Raw genomic sequence first — 25,584 nt, 5'->3', positions numbered from 1 at the left:
TAGTGTACAAGGACATCCAGGTCTCCTTGCAGCCCTCCCTTTTCCAAACTATCGGCTTTGGATGACTTTCTACCTTCCTATTTTTGCAACCAAAGTAGATGACCTCACGCTTAGCCACAATATATTACCATGCACCTAACTTGTCTAACTCTGGTTTGGCTCACTAATGTCCTTTAGTGAAGGAAATCTGACAAATGGTTTGGGGTGATAGTTACTTCCTGACTCTCCAAGCTTGTTTACCATCAACAAGACACAGGTCAAAGTGTGATGGAATACTCCCCACTTGCCTGGATGGGTGCAGCTCCAACAACACGAAGGAGCTTGACACCATCCAGGAGAAATCTGACAACCTGGTCTGGCCTATGTGTGACTTCAGATCTTAATTGCCCTCTGGGTAATTACAGATGGGCAATAAATGCTGGCCCGGCCAGTGATGGCCACATCCTGTGAAAGAATAAAGAAATCACGTTGAAGCATCTTTGCATCCTCCTCACAATTCATCATTCCATCTAACTTTGTGTCGTCTGCAATCTTTGTGATTCTATACTTAATTCCCTCATCTTCATCCTTAGTATATATCATTAATGTCTCAGGTCCCAGCACTGACCCCTGTGATACCCCAATAGCCTGTATGTACTTGGAAATTGACCCATTAATTCTTACTCTACATTTCCTATCTCTCAGCCAGTTCTCTAGCTATGTCAGTACACCTACCCTCAGTCCCATGTGCTTTAATTTTATATGCTAATTTCTATGTGGAGCTTAGTTGAAAGTCTTCTGAAAGTGCAAGTAAACTACATTCACCAGTTCCCCCTTATCAACTCTACTATCTACATCCTTGAAATATTCCAGGACGGAAATGGACTGCTTCAGTATATGACGAGCAGCAAATGGTGCTGAACATTGTGCAGTCATCAGCCACTAACCTCACATTATGATGAAGCAGCTGAGGATGGTTGGGTTTAGGAGACGACCCTGAGGAACTCTTGCAGAGACGTCCTGAAGCTGAGATGGACCTGCACTGTGTTGCCTACAGCAATGCAATTTTCCTGGAATTTCTAAAATGCAAAGAAAACACTGTCAGTGGGTCTCAGGTGACCCATCATCCTCCCAGATGATGAAATAAAGCAAAGGACTGTGAATGCTGGAGATCTGAAACAAAAACACAAATTGCAGATGGAACTCAGCAGGTCTGGCAGCATCTGTGGGAAGAAAGCAGACCTAATGTTTTAACACCTCATCAGAATTGGTAGCAGCTTGGGAAGAAGTGGTAACTATGAGGTGGAAGGACAGAAGGAAAGCAGAATAAATGATAATGAGAGCTTAGAATACGAGAGAATAGGTTGGCTAGGCTGAAAGCAACCTGTGTCAAAACAGGACTGGATGTGGGAATTGTTAAAAGCCATGGAATCAGGCTGTAAGGTTATTGAACTGGATGTTTAGTGCTAGAGGCTGCAGGGTCCCCATGTGGATGATGAGATGCTGCTCTTTAAACTTGCACAGAGGCTTACTGGAGCATCAACCTAACCGACACACCCCTCCATTTACTGCCGTCCATGTGCTTGTCCAGAAGTCGCTTATAAATGTCCGTAATGTCTCTGACTCTACTACCATCGCTGGCAGTGCATTCCACGCACCCATCAGTATCAACTAATTTGATTCCCTCCACATGATATCAAGAAACAGTTGGAGACACTTCCAGTATAGTTACAACACTGGGCAATTTCTTGACAATCAAGAACCTATCTATCTCCATCTTAAATATACTCAATGACCTGGCCTCCACAACTTCTGTGGCAGTGAATTCCATTGATTCACTATTCTCTGGTTGAAGAGGTTTATCCTTATCTCTTTACCCCTGAGGAACTCCACGAGTCCCCAGTTGCCATCCTGAAAAAGACCCCTTTGTACCCACTCTTTGCTTTCTGCCACTTGGCCAATCCTCTGTCCACGTCAGTCTATTGCCCCTAACACCTGGGGCTCTTGTTCATCAGCCACATGTGCAGCACCTTGTCAAAGGCCATCAGGAAATCCAAATAGGTGACATCCACGGGCTCTCCTTTGTCTAACTTACCTTATCACCTCCTCAAAGAATACTATGAAATTGGTCAGGCATGATCTCCGCTTGATGAAGCCATGCTGATTCAGCCCTATTTGCAGTACTCTGCAATCTCATCCTTATTGATGGACTCTAAAATCTTACCAATGACTAAGGTCAACTCACTGGGTTATGGTTTCCAGTCTTCGACCTCTCTCTCTTCTTAAACAAGGATGTTACATTAGCCATTTCTCAAACCTCTGAGACCCTCCCTGACTCCAGTGATTCATGAAAGATCACCACCAATGCCTCTACAATCTCCTCAGCTATCTCCTTCTGAACTCTGGGGTGTAGTCCATCTGGCCAAGGTGATTTATTCACCTTCAGGCCTTTCAGCTGCCCCAGCATCTTCTCCTTAATGATGGCCACTACACTCATCTCTGCCATCTGAATCTCTTGAAGTTCCGATATCCTGCTAGCATCTTCCACCATGAAAACTGATGCAAAGTATCTATTCAGCTCTTCCGTCATTTCTTTGGTCCCCATTACTACTTCTTCAGCATCATTCTCCAATAGTGCAAAGTTCACTTTTGTCCCTCACTTACATATATCGGAAAACCTCTTGCAATTTTTAAAATTTTTAAAAATTACTCACTGACTTACTTTCATATTTCATCACCAACAATTTCTCTACCCCCCCACCCACCCTATTTATTGCTTTCTTCAGTTCTCTTCTACTGGCTTTTGAAGATTTCCCAATCTTTGAACTTCAATTAATCTTCACTGCATTGTAAGCTTTTTCTGTTGTTTTTATGCCTCCTATGATTTCCTTTGTCAACCATAGTTGCCTTATCCTCTCTTTAGTCTGGTTTTTCCTTCCTTGGGATGAATTCCTGCTGTGAGGTTAAAAACTATAACTGCAGCTGCTGGAAACCAGATTCTGGATTAGTGGTGCTGGAAGAGCACAGCAGTTCAGGCAGCATCCAAGGAGCAGCGAAATCGGCGTTTCAGGCAAAAGCCCTTCATCAGGAATATAAATTCCTTCTGTGCCTCCCAAACTATGCCCAGAAACCCTGCCATTCCTGGCTCCCCTTCCAATCCACTCTGGCCGACTCCTCCCTCATGTCTTTGTAGTTCCCTTTACTCAATTGTAATATCGTTAAATCTGATTCCAGCTTCTCCCACTCAAACTAAGGGTGAATTCTGTCATATCATGGTCACTGCCCCCTAGGAGTTCCCCCACCTTAAGCACTCTCATCAAATCCTTCATTATATATCGTCAAATCCGGAATTGCTTGTTCCCTAATGGATTCTACTAGAAGCTGCTCCAAAAATCCATCTTGTCAACTTTCCATGAATTCCTTTCACTACCAATCTGATTTTCCCAGTCTACCTGCATTTTGAAGGCCCCCATGATTCCTGTAATAGTGCCTTTCTTACATGACTTTTCCATCTCCTGATTTATTTCCTTCCCCACATCCTGACTACCCACTAGGATGCCTGAATATTACTCCCATCAGGGTCTTCTCTTCCGTTGCAGTTCCTCCTCTACCCACACAGATTCAAGAACACAGCTTGCTATTGGTTTAATTTCATTTCTTAAAAACAAGGCAGCCCATCCTCATGTGGTGTCATTAAGGGTTGAAGGAGTCAGGCAGATAAATAGAGTTAAAGATGATCAGATCAACTCCCCCACTCCAACCTCTCACCCTCACAACGTGCAGCCCTCCAATCCCTCTGCTCTAATCCCAACCTAGGTAAAAACAATGACTGCAGATGCTGAAAACCAAATACTGGATTAGTGGTGCTGGAAGAGCACAGCAGTTCAGGCAGCATCCAACGAGCAGCGAAATCAACGTTTTGGGCAAAAACCCTTCAACTTCACCATTAAGCCAGCGGATAAAGGGGGCGCAGTGGTAGTCTGGCGCACTGACCTCTACACCGCTGAAGCCAAACGCCAACTCAAGGACACCTCTTCCTACTGCCCCCTCGACCATGACCCCACCCCCCATCACCAAACCATCATCTCCCAGACCATACAGAACCTCATCACCTCAGGAGATCTCCCACCCACAGCTTCCAACCTCATAGTCCGGGAACCCCGCACTGCCCGGTTCTACCTCCTTCCCAAGATCCACAAGCCTGACCACCCTGGCCGACCCATTGTCTCAGCATGCTCCTGCCCCACTGAACTCATCTCTACCTACCGCGACACTGTCCTATCCCCCCTAGTCCAGGAACTCCCCACATACGTTCGAGACACCACCCATGCCCTCCACCTCCTCCAAGACTTCCGTTTCCCCGGCCCCCAATGCCTTATCTTCACCATGGATATCCAATCCCTCTACACCTCCATCCGCCATGACCAGGGCCTCCAAGCCCTCCGTTTCTTCCTCTCCAGACGTCCCCAACAGTACCCTTCCACTGACACTCTCATTCGTTTGGCCGAACTGGTCCTCACCCTTAACAATTTCACCTTTGAATCCTCCCACTTCCTCCAGACCAAAGGCGTAGCCATGGGCACACGTGTTGGGCCCCAGCTATGCCTGTCTCTTTGTTGGCTATGTAGAACAGTTGATCTTCCATAATTACACCGGCACCACTCCCCACCTCTTCCTCCGCTACACTGATGACTGCATTGGCGCCACCTCGTGCTCCTGCGAGGAGGTTGAGCAATTCATCAACTTCACCAACACATTCCACCCTGACCTTAAATTTACCTGGACCATCTCTGACACCTCGCTCCCCTTCCTGGACCTCTCCATCTCCATTAGTGACGACCGACTTGACACTGACATTTTTTACAAACCCACCGACTCCCACAGCTATGTGGATTACACCTCTTCCCACCCTATCTCTTGCAAACCCACAAACCTTCGCATAAACCAAATCATCCGCCAACATTTACGCCACCTCCAAAAAGACCCCACCACCAGGGATATATTTCCCTCCCCACCCCTTTCCGCCTTCTGCAAAGACCGTTCCCTCCGCGACTACCTGGTCAGGTCCACACCCCCCTACGACCCACCCTCCAATTCTGGCACTTGCCCCTGCCACCGCAGGAACTGTAAAACCTGTGCCCACACCTCCTCCCTCACCTCTATCCAAGGCCCTAAAGGAGCCTTCCACATCCATCAAAGTTTTACCTGCACATCCACTAATATCATTTATTGTATCCTGATGTGGTCTCCTCTACATTGGGGAGACTGGGCGTCTCCTAGCAGAGCGCTTTAGGGAACATCTCCGAGACACCCGCACCAATCAACCAAACCGCCCCGTGGCCCAACATTTCAACTCCCCCTCCCACTCTGCCGAGGACATGGAGGTCCTGGGCCTCCTTCACCGCTGCTCCCTCACCACCAGACGCCTGGAGGAAGAATGCCTCATCTTCCGCCTCGGAACACTTCAACCCCAGGGCATCAATGTGGACTTCAACAGCTTCCTCATTTCCCCTTCCCCCACCTCATCCTAGTTTCAAACTTCCAGCTCAGCACTGTCTCCTTGACTCTTCCGGACTTGTCGAACCTGCCTATCTCCTTTTCCACCTATCCACTCCACCCTCTCCTCCTTGACCTATCACCTTCATCTCCTCCCCAACTCACCCATTGTACTCTATGGTACTCTCTCCCCACCCCCACCCTCCTCTAGCTTATCTCTCCATGCTTCAGGCTCACTGCCTTTATTCCTGATGAAGGGCTTTTGCCCGAAACGTCGATTTCGCTGCTCGTTGGATGCTGCCTGAACTGCTGTGCTCTTCCAGCACCACTAATCCAGTATTTGCTTTCCAGCATCTGCAGTCATTGTTTTTACCTCATGGTCTGTTTGAGCAGACCTGCTGAGTGAGTTTGTCCTGTTCCTTGCTCTAATGGTTTTATGGTCTAGAATTTTAGATTTGTTTGGCCTACCTTTTCCAGTGTGTAACTTCACTGTGTCCAACTCACCTCCTTCTTTGTTCAGCCAGAGATTTTTTTGTGATTAAGTCATTAATCACAATAATGTTGAAACTCAACGCCATGTTCGGCAACAAGTGATTAATAACTAGACATTTGGGAGCTCAGGAACAGTGGCAGATCACTTAGCTGCCGAGCTGATTCTGCCATTTAATAAAAGAATGATTGATCTGTAACCTGTCTCCATTTCTCTATCTTTGCCCCAAATCCCTTGATATCTTTGCTCACCAGAGCCTCCAATTTAAAATTAGCAGCATATTTAACATGGATTGCCTTTTCGGGCAGATGGCAGTGTGGTAGCGATGCCCTTGGACCAGTCATCCAGAATGCCAGTTTAATGTTGTAGGGCACACATACAAATGGCAGCTGGTGGAATTTAAATTCAATTCATAAATCTGACGTTGAAAAATAATCTTAGTGATAGTGACCACTACAACGATCCTTAATGGTTGTGAAAATCCATGTAGTCATTGATGTCCTTTCAGGAAGAAAATCTGCTGTCCCTACCCGGTCTGACCTATACAGCGGCATTGTGGTTCAGTGATTAGCACTGATGCCTCACAGCACCAGGTTCGATTCCAGCCTCGGGTGCAGTTTGCACGTTCTCCCTGTGTCTGCATGGGTTTCCTCCAGGTGCTCCGGTTTCCTCCCATAGTCCAAAGATGTGCGGGTCAGGTGAATTGGCCATGCTAAATTGCCCATAGTGTTATGTGCATTAGTCAGAGGGAAATCGGCCTGGGTGGGTTACTCTTCGGAGGGTCGGTGTGGACTGGATGGGCTGAAGGGCCTGTTTCCACACTGTAGGCAATCTAATCATGCGTGATTCCCTCAAGGGAAAGCTCTTAGCGACCCATTGAAATGGCCTAATAATCTGTCTGTTCGAAGGCATGATGTCCACATCCTCAAAGAGAAGAAGGGAACAAAGATATGGAAGAGAATTCAAAGCTTCTATCACACTTTGCATCTAAAAGTATTTCCTAACTTCAATTCTGCAATATTTGATTTGGTTTATAATTGACATAAGTGCCTAGATACAGTAAAAAGTTTTGTGGAGTACAGACAGATCATACCATACAAAGTGCATCAGAGTAATAGAACAGATCGAGGAATACAATGTTATGGCAGCAGAGAAGGTGCACAAAGAGTGAAATCAACATTAAAATTTGAGAGGGCCATTCAGGAGTCTAATAACAGCGGGGAAGAAGCTGTTCTTGAACCTGTTGGTACGTGTGTTTAACCTTTTGTATCTTCTACTCAACGGAAGAGATTGCAAGAGATGAGAACTGGCGTGTAGAGGGGTCTTTGAAGATGCTGGCTGCCTGTTGAAGACAGTGCCAAGTACAGATGGAGGTAATGGAAGGAAAGTTGGCTTGCGTGATGGACTAAGCCATATTCCCAATTCTTTGTAGTAATATCAGGTCCTAGATTTGAAGTTATGTTCTTGCTTCTAGGCTCCCCTGCTACCTCTATCTCTGCTATCAGATCTCCCTAATACTTTGATAACGCTAATCAAATCCTGCACAAACCTTTCAAATTACAGCAAATACAACACAATTTGTGTAATCACTATTAATATGTCAAGCTCTGATTCGAAGTATCATTATTTTCTCTCCTTTTGTGAAATGTGAGCAGTGCTGGAAGACAGGCATTTATTACCCATTCCTAATTGCCCTTGAGACAGTGGAGGTAAGTGGCTTTCTTGAATCACTGCAGTTCATGTGGTGTATGTACACCCACAATGCTATTAGAAAGTGAATTCCTGGACTTTGACTCAGTGATACTGAAAGAGTGGTGATATATTTCCATGTCAGGATGGTATGAAGATGGAAAAGAATTTGCAAGTGATGGTGTTCTGAGGCATCTGCTGCCCATGTCCTTCTACAGATAGTGGTTGAGGGTTTGGAAGGTGCTGTTGGTAGAGTCTTAGTGAATTACAGAAGTGTATTTTGTTGCTGGTACACACTGCAACCACCATTGATGGCAGAGGGAGCAAATATTTATAGTAATGAACAATGTGCCAATCAACTGGATAAGTGACTGATATTCCATCACACTCCAGACATGTATCTTGCAGATGGTGGATTGGCTTTGGCAAGTATGGGTGGCATGGTAGTTCAGTAGTTAGCACTGCGACCTCACAGTACCAGAGACCTGTGTTCAATTCCAGCCTTGGGTGACTGTCTGTGTGGAGTTTGCACATTCTCCCAGTGGGTGTGTGTGGGTTTCCCTGGATGCTCCAGTTTCCTCCCACAGTCACAAAGATGTGCAGGTTAGGTGGACTAGCCATGGTAATGTGTGGTGGTGGGCCCTGGGGTCTGGGTGGAATGCTCTTTAGAGGGCTGGTGTGAATTTGATGGACCAAATGGCCTCTTACTACACTATTGGGACGCTCACTGAGGAAGGGTCACTTGGCCCACAACGTTAACTCTGATATCTCTCCACAGATGCTGCCAGACCTGCTGAGCTTTTCCAGCAACTTCTATTTTTAATTCTGATTTGTTTTTATATGGATATGCAATGCAAGCTTCAGACCTTGTCTTGTGGCTATAGTATTTAAGTGGCTGGTAAATCCACATCTCCTTCTCGCTCTCTAATTATATATCTGACATACCAAGGGATTAGTAGTCATGAAGAGTATTTCACAATGCTTACCACCTGTTGAGATACACAACAGTAGAGATGCAAAAACATTCCACTATCAGTTGCTAAGGAACTCGAATTAGAAACATCCATAATTCAGGGAGCAGTTACTTCAACAATGCAGCTCAAAACAACTTGCATATCATATTTTTAAAATGTTATTCACTGAAATCTTAATTTGTGTAATTTACACATCAAGAGGTCTTAGGGGTTGGGAACAAACTGGTTGAAAGTGATGAGAACAATGTGTTTGCATGGAGGGGTAGATCAAGTGACCTGCTGCAACTATAGCTTATGAACACAGTGATAATAACTTCCAGTTGTATATTCGCTTTAGCTTGGAAAAATGTCTGAGGCTTTTCAAAGAAATATAATTAGATTAGACTTCTTGTGGCATTTTGCACATACTAATATAACACAGAAACTCAGCCTTTTTTCGCAAAGAAATTTCAGTAAGTTTAATGACAGCTAACTCTGTGAGTATGATATCTCACTCTCACTTTTAGTTTATCTTCTATGCATAAATATGATAATACTGTGTTATGCGCATAGTTTGCTGATTGATTGGTGAACTGATTTAAATAAAGAACCGTGGATGCTGGAGATTTGAGTCAAATAAAATCAAATTGCTGGAGGAATTCAGCACATCTGGCTGCATCTGTCGAGAGAGAAACTGAGACAACATTTCAAGTCCTGTGACCCTTAAGGGGGCTGAGTTTCTTCAGCAATTTATTTTAGTTTGTCCTACTGACTGACTGCTTGCTTAACAAGCCAGTGTCTGAGAGTAAGAGTTAAAAATCACACAGCACCAGGTTATAGTCCAACAGGTTTATTTGGAAGCACTAGTTTTCAGAGCACTGATTGTGGAAAAGCCACCTGATGAAGGAGCAGCACTTCGAAAGCTAGTGCTTCCCAATAACCATTTTGGACTATAACCTGGTGTTGTGTGATTTTTAACTTTGTCCACCCTTGTCCAACACTGGCTTCTCCACTTCGAGAGTAAGAGGACAACTTTCATCCATTGTAACACCATTGCAACATAATAACAGCAGTAGACCATTCAGCCCTCAAGTCATTCTAGACTCACCCTCAATACCATTTCCCCAAGCCCTTCACATCATATGGTAATTAGGAATCAATCAAACTTGTTGTGAATTTACTTAATGGCTGAGTTTCCATAATCCTCTGGAGTAGAAAATTTCAAAGATTTACCATCCCCATCCCAGTCCTGAATGCTGTGTCTCCTGGTTCTAGATCCCCACAGCTAGGACACTCAACATTTACGGAGCAGGAGAATCGATGTTTCGGGCATAAGCCCTTCTTCAGGAAGGGCTACTGAAGGGCTTATGCCAGAAACGCCGATTCTCCTGCTCCTCGGATGCTGCCTGACCTGCTGCACTTTTCCAGCAACACATTTTCAGCTCTGATCTCCAGCATCTGCAGTCCTCACTTTCTCCACTCAACATTTACCCTAATCATGGTTAAATCAGTCTTTAAGAATGTGATAAAGTTCTATTTGATTACCTCTCATTCTTCTAAACTCCAGACGAAATGTGCCCCAGTCTCCTCTAGCTCTGCTCAGAGGACAGTCCCACCACCCAATTAATCAGTCTGCAGAAGCTCCTCTGCACTCCAGCTATGACCAGCAAATCCTTTCTGGAGTATAAACGTAAAGAAATCTTGCTGAAGCTATATGAGGCACTAGAGTCATCAGTTCAGAGAGAGGTATAGCATGGAAACAGACCCTACGGTCCAACTGTCTGTGTCGACCTGATATTCCAAATTAATCTAGTCCCATTTGCCAGCATTTGGCCCATATCCCTCTGAACTCTTCCTATTCATGTACTCATCCAGATGCCTTTTAAATGTTGTAATTATGCCAGCCTCCACCACTTCCTCTGGCAGCTCATTCCATTCACGTACCACCCTCTGCATGAAAGAAGTTGCCCTTTAGGACCCTTTTAAATCTTTCCCCTCTCACCTTAAACCTATGCTCTTGTTTTGGACTCCTCTACCATGGGAAAAAGATCTGGGCTATTTACCCTATCCATGTCACTCATGATTTTATAAACCTCAGCCTCCAAAACACCAGGGAAAATAGTCCCAATCCATTCAGCCTTTCCCTATAGTTCAAACCCTGCAAACCCTGGCAACATCCTGACAAGGATTCACCCTTTCAAGTTCAACAGCATCTTTCCGATAGCAGAGTCAGACCACAGCTGGAATACTGTAAAAAATAAGGTCCCCTTACCTCAGGAAAGGTGTACTAGCATCGGAAGCAGTCCAGAGTAGGTTCACTAAGTTGATCCTGGGTATGGTGGGGTTTTCTCATAAGGAGGGCTGAATTAGATTGGGCATGTACTCATTGGAGAATGAGAGAAGAGCTTATTGAAACAGTGCAACTTGTGTAGTCTCTCTCGGTATTTCAAACCTTAATTCGAGGTACTATTATTTTCTCTCCTTTTGTGGAAATGCAAGCAGTGCGTAAGACAAGCCTTCATAGGGGGCTCAAAAGGGTAGCCAGGACAGATTGCTTTCTCTTTGGGAAGAGTCTAGGACCAGAGCATAATCTCAGAGTAAAGGGTCACACATTTACAACAGCAATGTCACCTCTCAAAAGGTAGTGAATCTATGGAATTCTTTACCATAAAGTGATGTAGAGGCTGCATTGTTAAGTGTATTCATGACTGAGATGGACAGATTTTTAATCAGGAAAGAGAACAAGGGTAATATGGAAAAGGCGGGAAAGAGGAATTGAGGATGATCAGATTAGCTACGATTTTATTGAGCAGACTCACAGAACTGAATGGCCTACTTCTGTACCAATATCTAATGATTTTATGATCAAGGGACCAGAGCTCACACAACATTCTAGATTCAACCACACAAGTGTCTTTATTACTGAAGAAAGTCTTTTTTTCATCCTGTACTCAAATCTTCCTGCTTTAAAGGTGAACCTTCCGAAATGCTTACTGCACCTGCTTTTAGTTTTTAGTGACTCAGATCTCAGAAAGACGCTACACAATCAAAAAAAATGTTCAATGAGAATTTATGTCTGAATGGAAAAAGTCAATGTGGATATATGAGGGGGAAATTATACTTGACAAAGCTGATGGATTATTATTAGAAGACTAGATAATGGGGAATCAGTGAATGTGTAATATTTGAATTTTTAGAAAATTTTGGATGATCGGTAAATGAAATTAAAGTGCATGTAATTGGGGACAATTTAGAAAACAGAGTTCAGGAAACATTGTTGGGTTAGCAGACTGTAACCAGTGGGATACTGCAAGAATCAATACTTGGGCCCCAGTTGTTATCAATGATTTTGACATGGAGACCATTAGTAATAGTTTCAAGTTTATAAGTGATACAAAACTTGCTAGAAAGATGAGCTGTGAGGAGCGTACAAACAGGCTTCAATTGGTTTTAGACAGCCTGAGTGAGTGGGCAAGTGTGTCCCAGATGGAGCATGGAGTTGTCCACTTTGGAAGAAGGAACGGAGTATTTCTTAAATGGTGAATTTTCTCCCTCTCACCTTAAATGCATGCCCCCTAGTTTTAAACATTTACAAATCTTGGAAAAAGCTTCTGACGGTCAACACCATCTATGCATCTCATAATTTTATAGACTTCTATCACGTCTTCCTTCAGCCTCCACTGCTCCAGAGAAGACCATCTGGGTTTTTCTAGATTATCCATACAGCTCATACCCTTTAATCCAGGCAGCGTCCTGGTGAACCTCTTCTGCACCTTCTCCAAAGCCTCCACATCCTTCCTGTCATGGGAGCGACCAGAATTACATGCAAAAAAAGTTTAGTATGCAGGTACAGCAAGTGAGGATGGCAATTTCCTTCCCAGAAGACAATTAGTGAACTAAATGAGGTTTTTTTTTTGTCCTCCTGAGAATCAGCAATGCTTTCATGGTCATCATTTGAATCTTAATTCCAGAATTTTACTGAATTCAAATTCCACCATCCGCTATGGAGGGATTTGAACCCCAGATCCGGGACCATTACTCGGTTCATGGATTCCTATTCTAGTGATAATACCACTAGGGACCACTGGAACAGAATGCTTAAAGCAGGCTTGCAAACAATTGGAATAGAGAACTCTGATGAACTTGCTCTCCAGGTTTCTGAATAATTCAGGAAGGTACGTTTATCAAATTGGCTGACAATCCTTTGTTGGGTAAATAAGTTGTAAAGAGGCCATAAGGGGGTTTATGAAAACATACGGATAGGCTAAATGAGCGGCAAATGGAAAATGGTATATAATGTGAGAGAATGTGAAATTGTCAATTTGACAGGAAAAATAAAAAAGAAGCATATCATTTAAATGGTGAGAAATTACAGAACTTTAAGAGGCAAAGTTTGAGAACTTTGAGATGCAAATTACAGAACTTTGAGATGCAAAGATGGGTGTCTCAGTGCATGAATCGCAAACAGATGAGACGGCATACACAGCAAGTAATCAGGAAAGCCAAAAGAATGTTACCATTTATCTCAAGGGGAATTGAAGACAAAAGTAGGGATGTTAGTCTTCAGTTATAGAGGGCACAGGGTGAGGCCACATCTAGAGTATTGTTTACAGCGCTGATTACCTTCTTTCAGGAAAGATATTGGGAGCGCTTCAAAGCAAGTTCATCAGAGTTCTCTATTCCAATTGTTTGCAAGCCTGCTTTAAGCATTCTGTTCCAGTGGTCCCTAGTGGTATTATCACTAGAATAGGAATCCATGAACCTAGTAATGGTCTCGGATCTGGGGTTCAAATCCCTCCATAGCAGATGGTGGAATTTGAATTCAGTAAAAATCTGGAATTAAGATTCAAATGATGACCATGAAAGCATTGCTGATTCTCAGGAGGACAAAAATAAATCTCATTTAGTTCACTAATTGTCTTCTGGGAAGGAAATTGCCATCCTCACTTGCTGTACCTGCATACTAAACTTTTTTTGCATGTAATTCTGGTCGCTCCCATGACAGGAAGGATGTGGAGGCTTTGGAGAGGGTGCAGAAGAGGTTCACCAGGACGCTGCCTGGATTAAAGGGTATGAGCTGTATGGATAATCTAGAAAAACCCAGATGGTCTTCTCTGGAGCAGCGGAGGCTGAAGGAAGACGTGATAGAAGTTTATAAAATTATGAGATGCATAGAAGCTTTTTCCAAGATTTGTAAATGTTTAAAACTTGGGGGCATGCATTTAAGGTGAGAGGGAGAAAATTCACCATTTAAGAAATACTCCATTCCTTCTTCCAAAGTGGACAACTCCATGCTCCATCTGGGACACACTTGCCCACTCACTCAGGCTGTCTAAAACCAATTGAAGCCTGTTTGTACGTTCCTCACAGCTCATCTTTCTAGCAAGTTTTGTATCACTTATAAACTTGAAACTATTACTAATGGTCTCCATGTCAAAATCATTGATAATAACTGGGGCCCAAGTATTGATCCTTGCAGTATCCCACTGGTTACAGTCTGCTAACCTAACAATATTTCCTGAACTCTGTTTTCTAAATTGTCCCCAATTACATGCACTTTAATTTCATTTACCGATCATCCAAAATTTTCTAAAAATTCAAATATTACACATTCACTGATTCCCCATTATCTAGTCTTCTAATAATAATCCATCAGCTTTGTCAAGTATAATTTCCCCCTCATATATCCACATTGTCTTTTGTCTTCAATTCCCCTTGAGATAAATGGTAACATTCTTTTGGCTTTCCTGATTACTTGCTGTGTATGCCGTCTCATCTGTTTTGCGATTCATGCACTGAGACACCCATCTTTGCATCTCAAAGTTCTCAAACTTTGCATCTCAAAGTTCTGTAATTTCTCACCATTTAAATGATATGCTTCTTTTTTATTTTTCCTGTCAAATTGACAATTTCACATTCTCTCACATTATATACCATTTTCCATTCGCCGCTCATTTAGCCTATCCGTATGTTTTCATAAACCACCTTATGGCCTCTTTACAACTTATTTACCCAACAAAGGGTTGTCAGCCAATTTGATAAACATACCTTCCTGAATTATTCAGAAACCTGGAGAGCCTGGAATGGCCCCATTGTTTTCCATATGGTGATGTCTCCGTCAGCCTGCAGGAGGCAGTGGCAAACCACATTGTCCATGAATAGATTAATCTGTAGGAAGTCGAGGCCAAACGCTTGGAACTGTAGACAGGGGAACAGATGATGGTTTACGCGGTAATATGATCCCCTGCACAGCCTTTGTTATCTACCTCTTTCTGGCTTTCATACATCAGCTCGTGTCAACTAAGAGAATTCCACACTAACCATGCACCAGTGCCTGCAGAGTGAATACAGCCTGGTTTGTTGCTATATATGGAAAAAGACAGGAAGACAAATTGACGTTCATTTTTAGAACGGGGATGTGCAGTTATGACTGAAGAGTGCTTGCTGGAGTTTTTATTAGGGCATTCATTCAATATTACCTTAAATATTCGCAAAGTGGGCATTTGATGAGGTTCAATGTTCCTTGGATGCAAACAACAACAGCTTAGATTTCTGTGACACCTCTTGCTGTGAAACTTTCCAAGAAACTTCTTTGGGGTGTCAATTGATAAACAAAACCCCGAGACGCTTTGGAAAGCAAAGGAGAGATGATCAAAAGTTTGGCTAATGAGTTAGGGGCATTGTAAAACTTGTTAATAAAAATACAAATTTTACCCTGAAAACTGGAAAACATGAACAGCAGGATTCTAATCACTCACCTTGCAATTTTGTTAAACAAATTACCAAGGAGCCAGATGTTTATGTAGGGAAATTCCAGAGTTTGGAGTTGAGGGCACGGCCAAAATGTGGTAATGAAGGATAACAGCATCTTCAGTGGGTTTGTAGGGGAGGTAGGGAGAGCCAGCACCATAGAGGGATTTTGAAAAATGGATGAGAATTATATGTTACCAAGTTCCAAACTATTGACTTGACCATGTGGTCGACACTCCGATGAAACTTCTTGGAATGCTTCACTGCAAGAGGTGCGATAGAAATCTGAGTTTTAGATTCGATTCCCTACAGTATGGAAACAGGCCATTTGGCCCAACAAGTCCACACTGACCCTCCAAAGAGTAACCCACCTAGACACATTTCCCTACCCTATATTTACCCCTGATTAATGCACCTAACACTATGGGCAATTTAGCACAGCCAATTCACCTCACCTGCACATCTTTGAATTGTAGGAGGAAACCGGGGAAATCCCATGCAGACGTGGGGAGAATGTGCAAACTCCACACAGACAGTTGCCCGAGGCTGGAATCAAACCCAGGTCCCTGGCGCTGTGAGGCAGCAGTGCTAACCACTGAGCCATGGCGCTTGCTGTTGTTTGTACCCAAGGGATGTGGAGCCACAAGGAAACCACATCAAATATCCACTTTGAGAATAATTATTCACCTCTGGATCAATAGTCTAGCAATAACACCACAAGGTCCAGTTTCTTGACATCCTTCTGAAAGCACAGTGCCCTAAACTGAACTCTAGCTGAGGCTGAACCAGTTTCCCATTTCTCAATATTGCCACCCATCCCAGTATCACCTTTCCTTGTAACAGCTTTGTGACGCCTCCTTCAACGGTAATTGCCCCCGCTTGTGCGATTTCGGTGACATCGGAATCTAAAAGACGAGCTTTTTAATTTCTTTTTCCCTCACGACAGCCTCGTATATGAAGTGTGCCACAGCTGTTTCAAGAAGCAAGCTAAACTCCAGCGTTGTGGACAGTGCAAGTTTGCACACTACTGTGACCGGACCTGTCAGAAAGCAGCATGGACCGAGCACAAGAACGAGTGTCTCGCCATCAGGAACTATGGCCAGCCCACCAATGAGACCGTCAGGTGAGTCTGAGATGCTGCTCTTACCACCTTGTAGAACCTACATCGAAAGGACAAAGGGATTGAAGGGAGGGTAGGGATGGATAGAGTGGAGATCGCATGTGTTAAATACATAGCTCAGATCAAAAGTTTAGAAGCATTACTAATCATGGGGAATGATCACTTTCCAGCTACTGAATGGTGTACTCAGAGCGGGTCCTCAAAACAAAGTAGGAATTTTCCATTTATTTTGGTTAAACTGTGGATATAGATCATATGAGCAGTAGCAAACTATTCAGCCCATTGGTCTGAATCCTCAGATTCACTACCCCCTAACAGAAGACATTCCTTTTATTGCTATCTTAAATATGATTTAATACAGTGAGACGTTGAGTTAGCCAAGACCTTACTTGATTGCCTGAGGAGGCTGGAGAGGAATTTTCCCAGGCTGTTTCCTCAAAGGGCGACATAATTTTAGCTTGCCTCTTAACTTTGCTCTTTCAGGAGGTTGCGAGAGTTGTTTTTTAATCTTTGTTATTAATGTCGTGTGGGCACACCTTGCAAGGCCAGCATTTTCTGCCCAGTCTTAATGGCCATTGAACAAAGCAGCTTGTGAGGCCTATTCAAAGGCCAGTGAAGAGTCAACCAATGGTTTGGAATCACCAAACCAGGCCAGGTAGGGATGGCAGGTTTCCTTCCCTTAAGAGTATTAGTGAACCAAACAAGTTTTCAACAATAATTGATGGTAATTACATTGTCACCATCACTGAAACAAGTTTTCACTGAAATTAAACTCCCCCAGAGACCATGAGGAGATTTGAACCCATGCCCCAGGAGCATGAGCCTAGACCTCTGCATTATTAGTGCAGTGACATTACTGTTATGCCCATGTAAAGCTTAATTAGGCAGGCTTCTAGCACTACCTGATCCTTTCCTAAGCTTTTATTTGTTTCTCTCAAAAACTCTGAGATGAAATTAATCTTTTCCATCGGAGATTTTGTAAAAGGGAACTCAACTTTGCAAATTCCCAGCAGCAATGAGCAGAGTTATAAAAGCAATCAATTTTATATTAAACTCAGGTCTTAGAGAAATAAGGATTGACATATTTTGCCCCTGGCAGTTCTAATAGGGTCCCCTTGATCTAGCCATCTTTCCATTCACTATGAAAGCCATTCCTTATCTGGTTTTAGAGAACTTGTTTTATGGTAGTGTGGTGGTTGGTGAACAAATCTATTCAATTTTCTATCTAGAGAAACATGGAAATGATACAGCACAAAAGAAAACCATTCAGCCATCTTGTCCATGCTGACCCAAAGACACTCATTTGCCCTTTCTAGTCCCATCTTCCTGAACACACCTTAAGATGCAGATTCAGATACTTTTTAAAGAGACTTTGGGGTCTCTGCCTCCACTAACAACTCAGGCAGTGAATTCCAGACACCCACCACCCTCTGCATAAAAAATAGTTTTCCTCATGTCCCCTCTAATCCCCTGCCACTCAGCTTGAATCTATGAACCCTAATTTTTGAACTCTCCACTGGGGAAATAGCTTCCTCTTTCTACCCTATTTCTATCCCCCACACTTCAATCGTGTCACCCCCTCAGCCTTGTCTGTTCCAAAGAAAACAATCCCAATCTTTCCAACCTCTCCTCATAGCTACAATTCTCTAGCCCTGGCATCATTTTGGTAAATCTCCCCTGCACTCTCTCCAGAGTGAGTATATCCTGTAACGTGATGACCAGAACTGCACAGAATGCTCCCGAGAAGCTGGTGGGACTATGCAGTTGAGGCAGGAGTAGGACAAGATAGGAAATGCCTACTTTGCCATGACAATATCATAGCTACCCGGGTGGCTGAGGATTCCTGGTCGGGTTAAGTCACCAGTTATTATGGGCTTGGTGTTCACATTGCATCCATTCAAGAGCTGCAGAATGACTGAAGGCTGAAGATACTGATGAAGGTTCTGGAAAGTGAAACTAGGCAGTCATATCGTGTCAGTTTTGATCAGGCATCAGCAGTTTGATTTTGGTGTGAAGCAAAGTTTAAAAGCTTAGTTAGGACATGGGAGCCACTGAGAGGAATTGCATTATGAGAAGAGTGAGGGGCAGAGCAAGGTATCCTTGTTAAGCCAGGAAGAGCACTCTGATCCTGTTGGTAACACTGGCATTAACATGGATCTGGATGACTTTGTCAGGCCATGATTTTGCCATCTTAATTATGCCTTTGGTAGTTGGCAGTGTCAGCTTTTCCATATTTGATGCAAAATCAATTAAGATGGGAGTGGGATGGGGGGACGGGATGAGTGACAGGATGATGTCAAATGCATGACCATTCCCGTCTATGCTATCTTAACCCAGCCCTGTGATTCCTGATAGTGTAGGGATCATCCAAGAGGTAACATTGCTCAACAGAAGGACTGTGCTGTATGATTTCCGGAGCTCGGGTTTACCCGATCTATGCTAGAATATAGAAAATTAAGGGGTAACCTAATCAAAATCTTCCAGACATTATCAGGAAAAGACAGGGTAAATATAGATAGACTACCTTCACTGGTTGGGGATTCTAGAACGAGGGATGCAGATCATTCAGGAGAGATGTTCGGAAGCACTTCTACACACAAAGGGTGGGAGAGTCAAAGAGTTATAGAAATATACATCAAGGAAACAAACCCTTTGGTCTAACTCGTTCATGCAATTGATGTTGGATCAGTTGTTAATTGTAAAAGTATTAAGGGATATAGGGCTAAGGCAAGTCTTTGGAGATGGGATACAGGTTAGACATGATCTCACTGAATGGTGGAACAGGCTTAAGGAGCTGAATGCCCTGTTCCTGTGATGCAATGAATGCTTTTTTTTTCCAGTCACAGGATGGTGACATTGGTGGCTGGGCCAAGATTGACTACCCAAACCTCATTCAGAAAATTATATTGAGCTGCCTTCTTGAACCACCATAGTTCATGTGGGAGGCACAGTGGCTTAGCAGTTAGCACCGCTGCCTCACAGCGCCAGGAACCCGGGTTTGATTCCAGCCTCAGGCGACTGTCTGTGTGGAGTTTGCACATTCTCTCTGTGTCTATGTAGATTTCCTCCGGGTGCTCCGGTTTCCTCTCACAGTCCAAAGATGTGCTGGTTAAGTAGATTGGCCATGCTAAGTTGCCCTATGGTGTCCAGGGATGTGAAGGATTGGTGGATTACCCATGGGAAAATGCAGTGATAGGGTAGTGGGAAGGGTCTGGGTTGGATGCGCTTGGGATGGTTGTTGAGAACTCAAATGGCCTGCTTCCACACTGCAGAGTATCTATGTGTGTGGTGTAGTTAAACCCACAGTACTGTTAGTGGATAAGTTCTAAGAGTTTCACCTAGCAACAATAAAGAGACAGTGGTGTATTCCCAAGTCTGAAACATGAGTGTTTTGAGAGGTGTCAGCTTTTATTCCCACTTTGCCTGATCTGTTGGATTTATACTCAATGTCAATATTCCAAAGCAGTTATAACAACAGTGAATACCAAATTCCTTTTTATTGAAGCAAGGTGCATGACAAAATACTGCAATAATATTACTATGTCACAAGCTTATGGTATAATGCTTACAATTGCAAGTGATATAGTTTACATGGGCTTATTTGAGGATCAGAACAAAACAGATGATCCTGAGCTAGCTAACTATTGCTCTGAGGGCAGAGTTTCTTATAATCCTTTTCCATGAATGTGGCCTGTGTGACACTGTCCAATCTTCAGAGACTGATCGGTTTTACCACTGGCAAAGATTACAAGAGTATAATTTCTTCAATGGTCCAGTTAATCTTTATCTTGTTAATAAAATTGCTTGTTTCTCCTGGAAAGAGGGTTATCTCTCGATTGTAATGAACCTTGACCTCAGGCCAGCCTGTTTAGATTGCTTGTGCCAGCTATTTCCTTACTGTTTCCGTGTCATCCAATCACCCATAATGATATTTCTGCAGCACTTTGTAACAATGGCAGGTGATTAGAAGGTTCACAGCTAGTGCCCTGTGTCTGCTGTAAACAGAATTTGAGCCAGACCCTCTGCATCACCACTTTGATCCATCACTGACTGAGCTGTAAACACACATATCCTTTCAGAAAACACAGGAAGCTCTTTAAGAAATCCCAGAAACCATCAAATGGCTAGGTCACCTTCTGACCTATTGACTCTTTCTAACAAGGTTTTTGTTTCTCGTTTTGGTTAACCCAACAAACTTAGGGTTACCAATTCAAGGGGAACTGACAGCTAATGGTACTCCCCTGTATCTGATACCCTTCCCCATGTAAGTGGTAGCGATCTTGCGTTTGGAAGGTGCTGTTGAAATAATTGCTATTATGTGTATTACCAGACCTGAAAGCATAGAAGCAACAGTAGTGTTCTAAAGCTAACTGGTTACATATACTTGAGGGTGAATCACTTTGGGGGCTACAAGGCAAGGACAGAGACCTGATGTCATTTGGATAACACCTTTCAAACACTGCCACAGTCTCAATGAACCCGCTGTGCTAAGTAGTTTAATGGAGTTATAGCGCTTTTAACAGCATGGAAGAAGGACTTTCGGCCCGTAGTGTTCCTGCCGGTCATTTGGGCACATGAACAAAGAACAAGAGTAGGCCACTCAGCCCTTCGAGCATGCTCCACCATTCAATAATGTGGAGGTGCCGGTGTTAGATTGGGGTGGACAAAGTTAAAAATCACACAACACCAGGTCATAGTCCACCAGGTTTATTTGGAAGCACTAGCTTTTGGAGCACTGCTCCTTCATGAGGTAGCTGTGGAATAGGATCATAAGACACAGAATTTATAGCAAAAGATCATAGTGTCATGCAACTGGAATGATATATTGAACATACTCCCACACTCACTCAGACCCTCTCTTATACACACACTCTCTGTCAGACACATGCACACATACTCCCACACACTCACACCAACACAGCCACCTTCTCATAGGCTTATACTCCATCACACTTAACGCACACAATCTACCAAGTATGCATACACGCAAACACACACTCTCACACGCACTCACGCTCACACACACACATACACACACACACACACACATATATAAGTCTATGAGGTGAATTTGCATTTGAAGAATTGTAATAGCAGATACATTCTATTTTGTTTAAAAAGCAGGCAGTCAATCCATGTAACATTTTATAAATTTCCACTTTGGAAGTAGAACCAGTCTGGCTCAAGTTTGGGATACAGACAGATTCACACCTTTAATTCATTGTCTGAGCCAAGATGTCACCTTTCTTTATAAAACCTTAATTTATCTCAAGAATGTGACTTGAAAGAAGTTCTGGGATTTACATATTAATTAACTAAAACCTGCAGTCCATTCTAAAAGATGAAAGACATAACAGCAATGTACATCTGTTCAATATATCATTCCAGTTGCATGACACTGTGATCTTTTGCTATAAATTCTGTGTCTTATGATCCTACTCCACAGCTACCTCATGAAAGCTAGTGCTTCCAAATAAATCTGGTGGACTATAACCTATAACCGAGTATTGTGTGATTTTTAACTAAGACTATTCAGTAAGATTAACCTCAATTCTATTTTCCATCAGATTCCCAATAATTTTTCATCTCCTTGGTGATCAAACATGCATCTATTCTAATTACATTTCCCAATACTTGGCCCATAACCTTGTATTCAATGGCATTTCAAATTCTCATCTACATAGTTCTTAAATGCCTTGAGGGTTTCAGTCTCTTTGGCAGTGAGTTCCAAATATCCACAACTCTCTGGGTGTAGAAATCTTTCCTCAAATTCCCTCTGAACTTCCAACTCCTTATCTTAAAACTGTGCCCCTTATGAAGGGGAGAAGTCCTATTCTCTGTACCATGTTTATGCTGCTCAGAACTTTGTACACCACAATCAGATCCCCTCTTAGCATTCTCTGCTGGAGAAATGACTCGATATTTTGGCGTTGCTTTCAGGCTGGCTTCCCGTATTCTGTGGCGAATGGCGAGAGAGGGAGACAATGTTTCTGAAGACCGTCTCTCATCCCTTGCGGATCTCCAGGACCACGTGGATGACCTGAGTGAGGAAGAGAAGAGGCAGCTCATGTCAGACGTTGAAGTTTTGCACAAGTATTGGCGCTCAAACGATCAGCGCTTTGACAGTCAATCCATTTCCCATATATTTGGAGTGGTAAGCTGTGTTGAAACTGTGACCGCAGCTTGTTAAACAAAGTTACTGCTAAAAATGACTTTCAGTGATAGGTGTCACGTGTGTATTATGCTGCGCAAAGTTGATAAGATTTACCAGATTGATTCCTGAGATGGCATAAAGTTAAAAATAACACAACACCAGGTTATAGTCCAACAGGTTTATTTGGAAGCACTAACTTTTGGAGCACCACTCCTTCATCAGGTGGTTGTGGAGGATACAATTGTAAGATACAGAATTTATAGCAAAAGTTCTCTGTCTTACAATTGAGCCCTCCGCAACCACCTGATGAAGGAGTGGTGCTCCAAAAGTTAGTGCTTCCAAATAAACCTATTGGACTACAACCCAGTGTTCTGTGGTTTTTAACTTTGTACACCCCAGTCCCAGGAGAAAGTGAGGATTGCAGATGCTGGAGATCAGAGCTGAAAAATGTGTTGCTGGAAAAGCGCAGCAGGTCAGGGGCGAGTCTGTTTGAGAACGTGGCTCGAGTCCTGCAATCTTCTTCCCGACCACTCCGCCCCCACCCCCTCTCCGGCCTATCCCCCTCACCTTCCACCTATCGCATTCCCAACACCCCTCCCCCAAGTCCCTCCTCCCTACCTTTTATCTTAGCCTGCTTGGCACACCCTCCTCATTCCTGAAGAAGGGCTTCTGCCCGAAACATCAATTCTCCTGCTCCTTGGATGCTGCCTGACCTGCTATTTTCCAGCAACACATTTTTCAGCTCACACCCCAGTCCAACACCGGCATCTCCAAATCCTGAGATGACATGACTGACATAGAAAAGAGACTGGATCAGTTAACACTGTATTCACCGGAGTTAAAAGAGGGGGAGATCTCACAGAAACCTATAAAGTTTGAACAGGACTCCACAGGGTAAATGTAGGAAGGATGTTCCCAATGACTGGGGAATTCAGAACCAGAGATGACAGACTAAGGATTGAAATAAGGAAAAATGTCTTCACCCAGAGAGTGGCGAGCCAGTGGAATTCTGTGCTGCAGACCCCAAAACATTGAGGCCAAAATAGTGAATGATTTCCAGAAGGAGTTAGATATAATTCCTCAGGATAAGGGATCGAAGCAGAGGGGAGAGGAAACCACATTGTGAGCAGCGAATGCAGCAGACTAGATTGAGTGGATACTTCAGCGAAAAATGTTTTGGAGAAAATAGTGCAAAAGTTTGGCAGTCAGGCAGTTCAAGCTATATCACATGTTGGAATGGGTCTTCGGAATATCCAGGGTGGTGATGGTAGTGGTGGTGGTGTGGGTGTGTGTAATTTCAAGGACATACAGGCACTGAATTTTAGGATGGTCTGCAAGTACCCTTGATACTCAGAAAACATGGAGGATATACTGGGGTAATATATATGGGATATAGGCAAAAGTGGAGTAATTGCTCTCAGGTATTATGAAGAATTTATCACAGAAATTGGGAATAATGTATTGGATCAATAATCAGGTAATATAAACGAGGAAGTGAGTGTGTTTCACTGGCTTTGAGTTAGCTGCTGCATTCCAACACTTCTGAATGACTTTGCCCTTCTCTTTGTACAAATGTGCTCTTTGCGCCACCTAGAGGTGGTGATAGAATAATTCAGTCTTGGAAAAGGACCTGAAAGAGTTTCCCATGGGATTACCCCGCAGCACAGATTGGTACAATTTCCTGATGAAGGGCTTTTGCCCGAAACTTCGATTTCGCTGCTCGTTGGATGCTGCCTGAACTGCTGTGCTCTTCCAGCACCAATAATCCAGTATTTGGTTTTCAGCATCTGCAGTCATTGTTTTTACCTTGTTGAATTTCACAAGAGTTTAGGTTAGAGTGGTGCTGGAAAATCAAAGCAGTTCAGGCAGCATCCGAGGAGCAGTAAAATTTCACAAGAGGAAATCTCACATAGAAACCACTGTGTCTGGTTTAGGAGATTGAACTAGAAATCTGATATGAGATTAGGAATGAGGCTGTTGGGAATTTAAGTTAGGACCCCTTGTTAGGAACTGATCCCAGTTCTGCTTCAGTGCATACAGTCATGTGGCCTCAGAATTTCCTGGAGTCTGTGACATCAGTACAGTGCACTAGTATTTTACATCACTTCATACACTAATATACAGGAGCATGATTAGACCATCCACACATGAGCCTGCTCTGCCATTTGATCTGATTAAGGCCTTTAACTCCATCTTCCTGTCTATCTCCTTTGCCCTTTGACTCTCCTGTCAATCAGGAAGCTATCTTCCTCAGCCTTATAAGTATTCACCAATTACCTGATATGAAGTTGATTATCCTAGCATCAACTTGTGGCCATAACCAACCCACCTGCAATGCAAATCTTACAGAGCAAAGCTATTTTACAAATCCTGATGACTTAGATATGAAAGGTAAATGGAATGTAACTCACATGTTTGAAATAATACAAAAGTTTCTTAATATTTTGAAAACGTCTTTGTCGTTGTGTGTGGACCTTGCTTCATGTACTTCAGAAACATTGACAATTCTTGGCCCAGACGGACATTATTTAGCACATTTGGTTGAATTTTCCCCTCCCTGGAGGTATGACAAGGATGAATAATTGAGTGAGTTATTTTTAGAAAGATATCCATTTTGGCCACTTCAGCAGTTAAGCACTGGGTGAAAAGGTCTATTGGAAACTGTCTTGGCCTGCCAATAATTGGGGGCCTGAAGAGGTGAATTAATGACCACTTAAGGACTTCAAGTCACCACCAGAACGACTACTTGCATTCCCTGAAAAGTGGCTGGTCAGAAAAATTAGGGCCACTTGCTTGATCGGCAGGGATAGGTACTGAGGAGTCTTCACTTGAAAGTCAAGCCCAACCCCGCCCTTGTCTCTGACTCCTGGAATCCATTCCGTGATGAAGTTCCCCCCACACTTCCCACCCCACCAGAACTGAAACAGGAAGACTTATGCTCTCACCGTTGGAT

The 25,584-nt window shown here is 43.4% G+C and overlaps 1 protein-coding gene across 2 annotated transcripts in view; it reads left to right on the top strand.

Annotated features, from left to right (window-relative positions):
- LOC140481226 (histone-lysine N-methyltransferase Smyd1-like) overlaps positions 1 to 25,584 on the top strand; it is a 79,459-nt gene that overhangs the window by 11,996 nt on the left and 41,879 nt on the right. For both annotated transcript variants that reach the window (XM_072577093.1, XM_072577084.1), the window contains exons 2-3: positions 16,304 to 16,480; positions 22,418 to 22,631. In XM_072577093.1, the coding sequence (XP_072433194.1) occupies positions 16,304 to 16,480; positions 22,418 to 22,631 (391 nt within the window). The remainder of the gene's footprint in view (positions 1 to 16,303; positions 16,481 to 22,417; positions 22,632 to 25,584) is intronic.

Source organism: Chiloscyllium punctatum, chromosome 1 (genome assembly GCF_047496795.1).
Source record: "Chiloscyllium punctatum isolate Juve2018m chromosome 1, sChiPun1.3, whole genome shotgun sequence".
In the NCBI taxonomy this organism is placed as follows: Eukaryota; Metazoa; Chordata; class Chondrichthyes; order Orectolobiformes; family Hemiscylliidae; genus Chiloscyllium; species Chiloscyllium punctatum.
The sequence above is the reverse complement of the archived record's forward strand: the minus strand, read 5'-3'. Positions and strand labels throughout refer to the sequence as shown.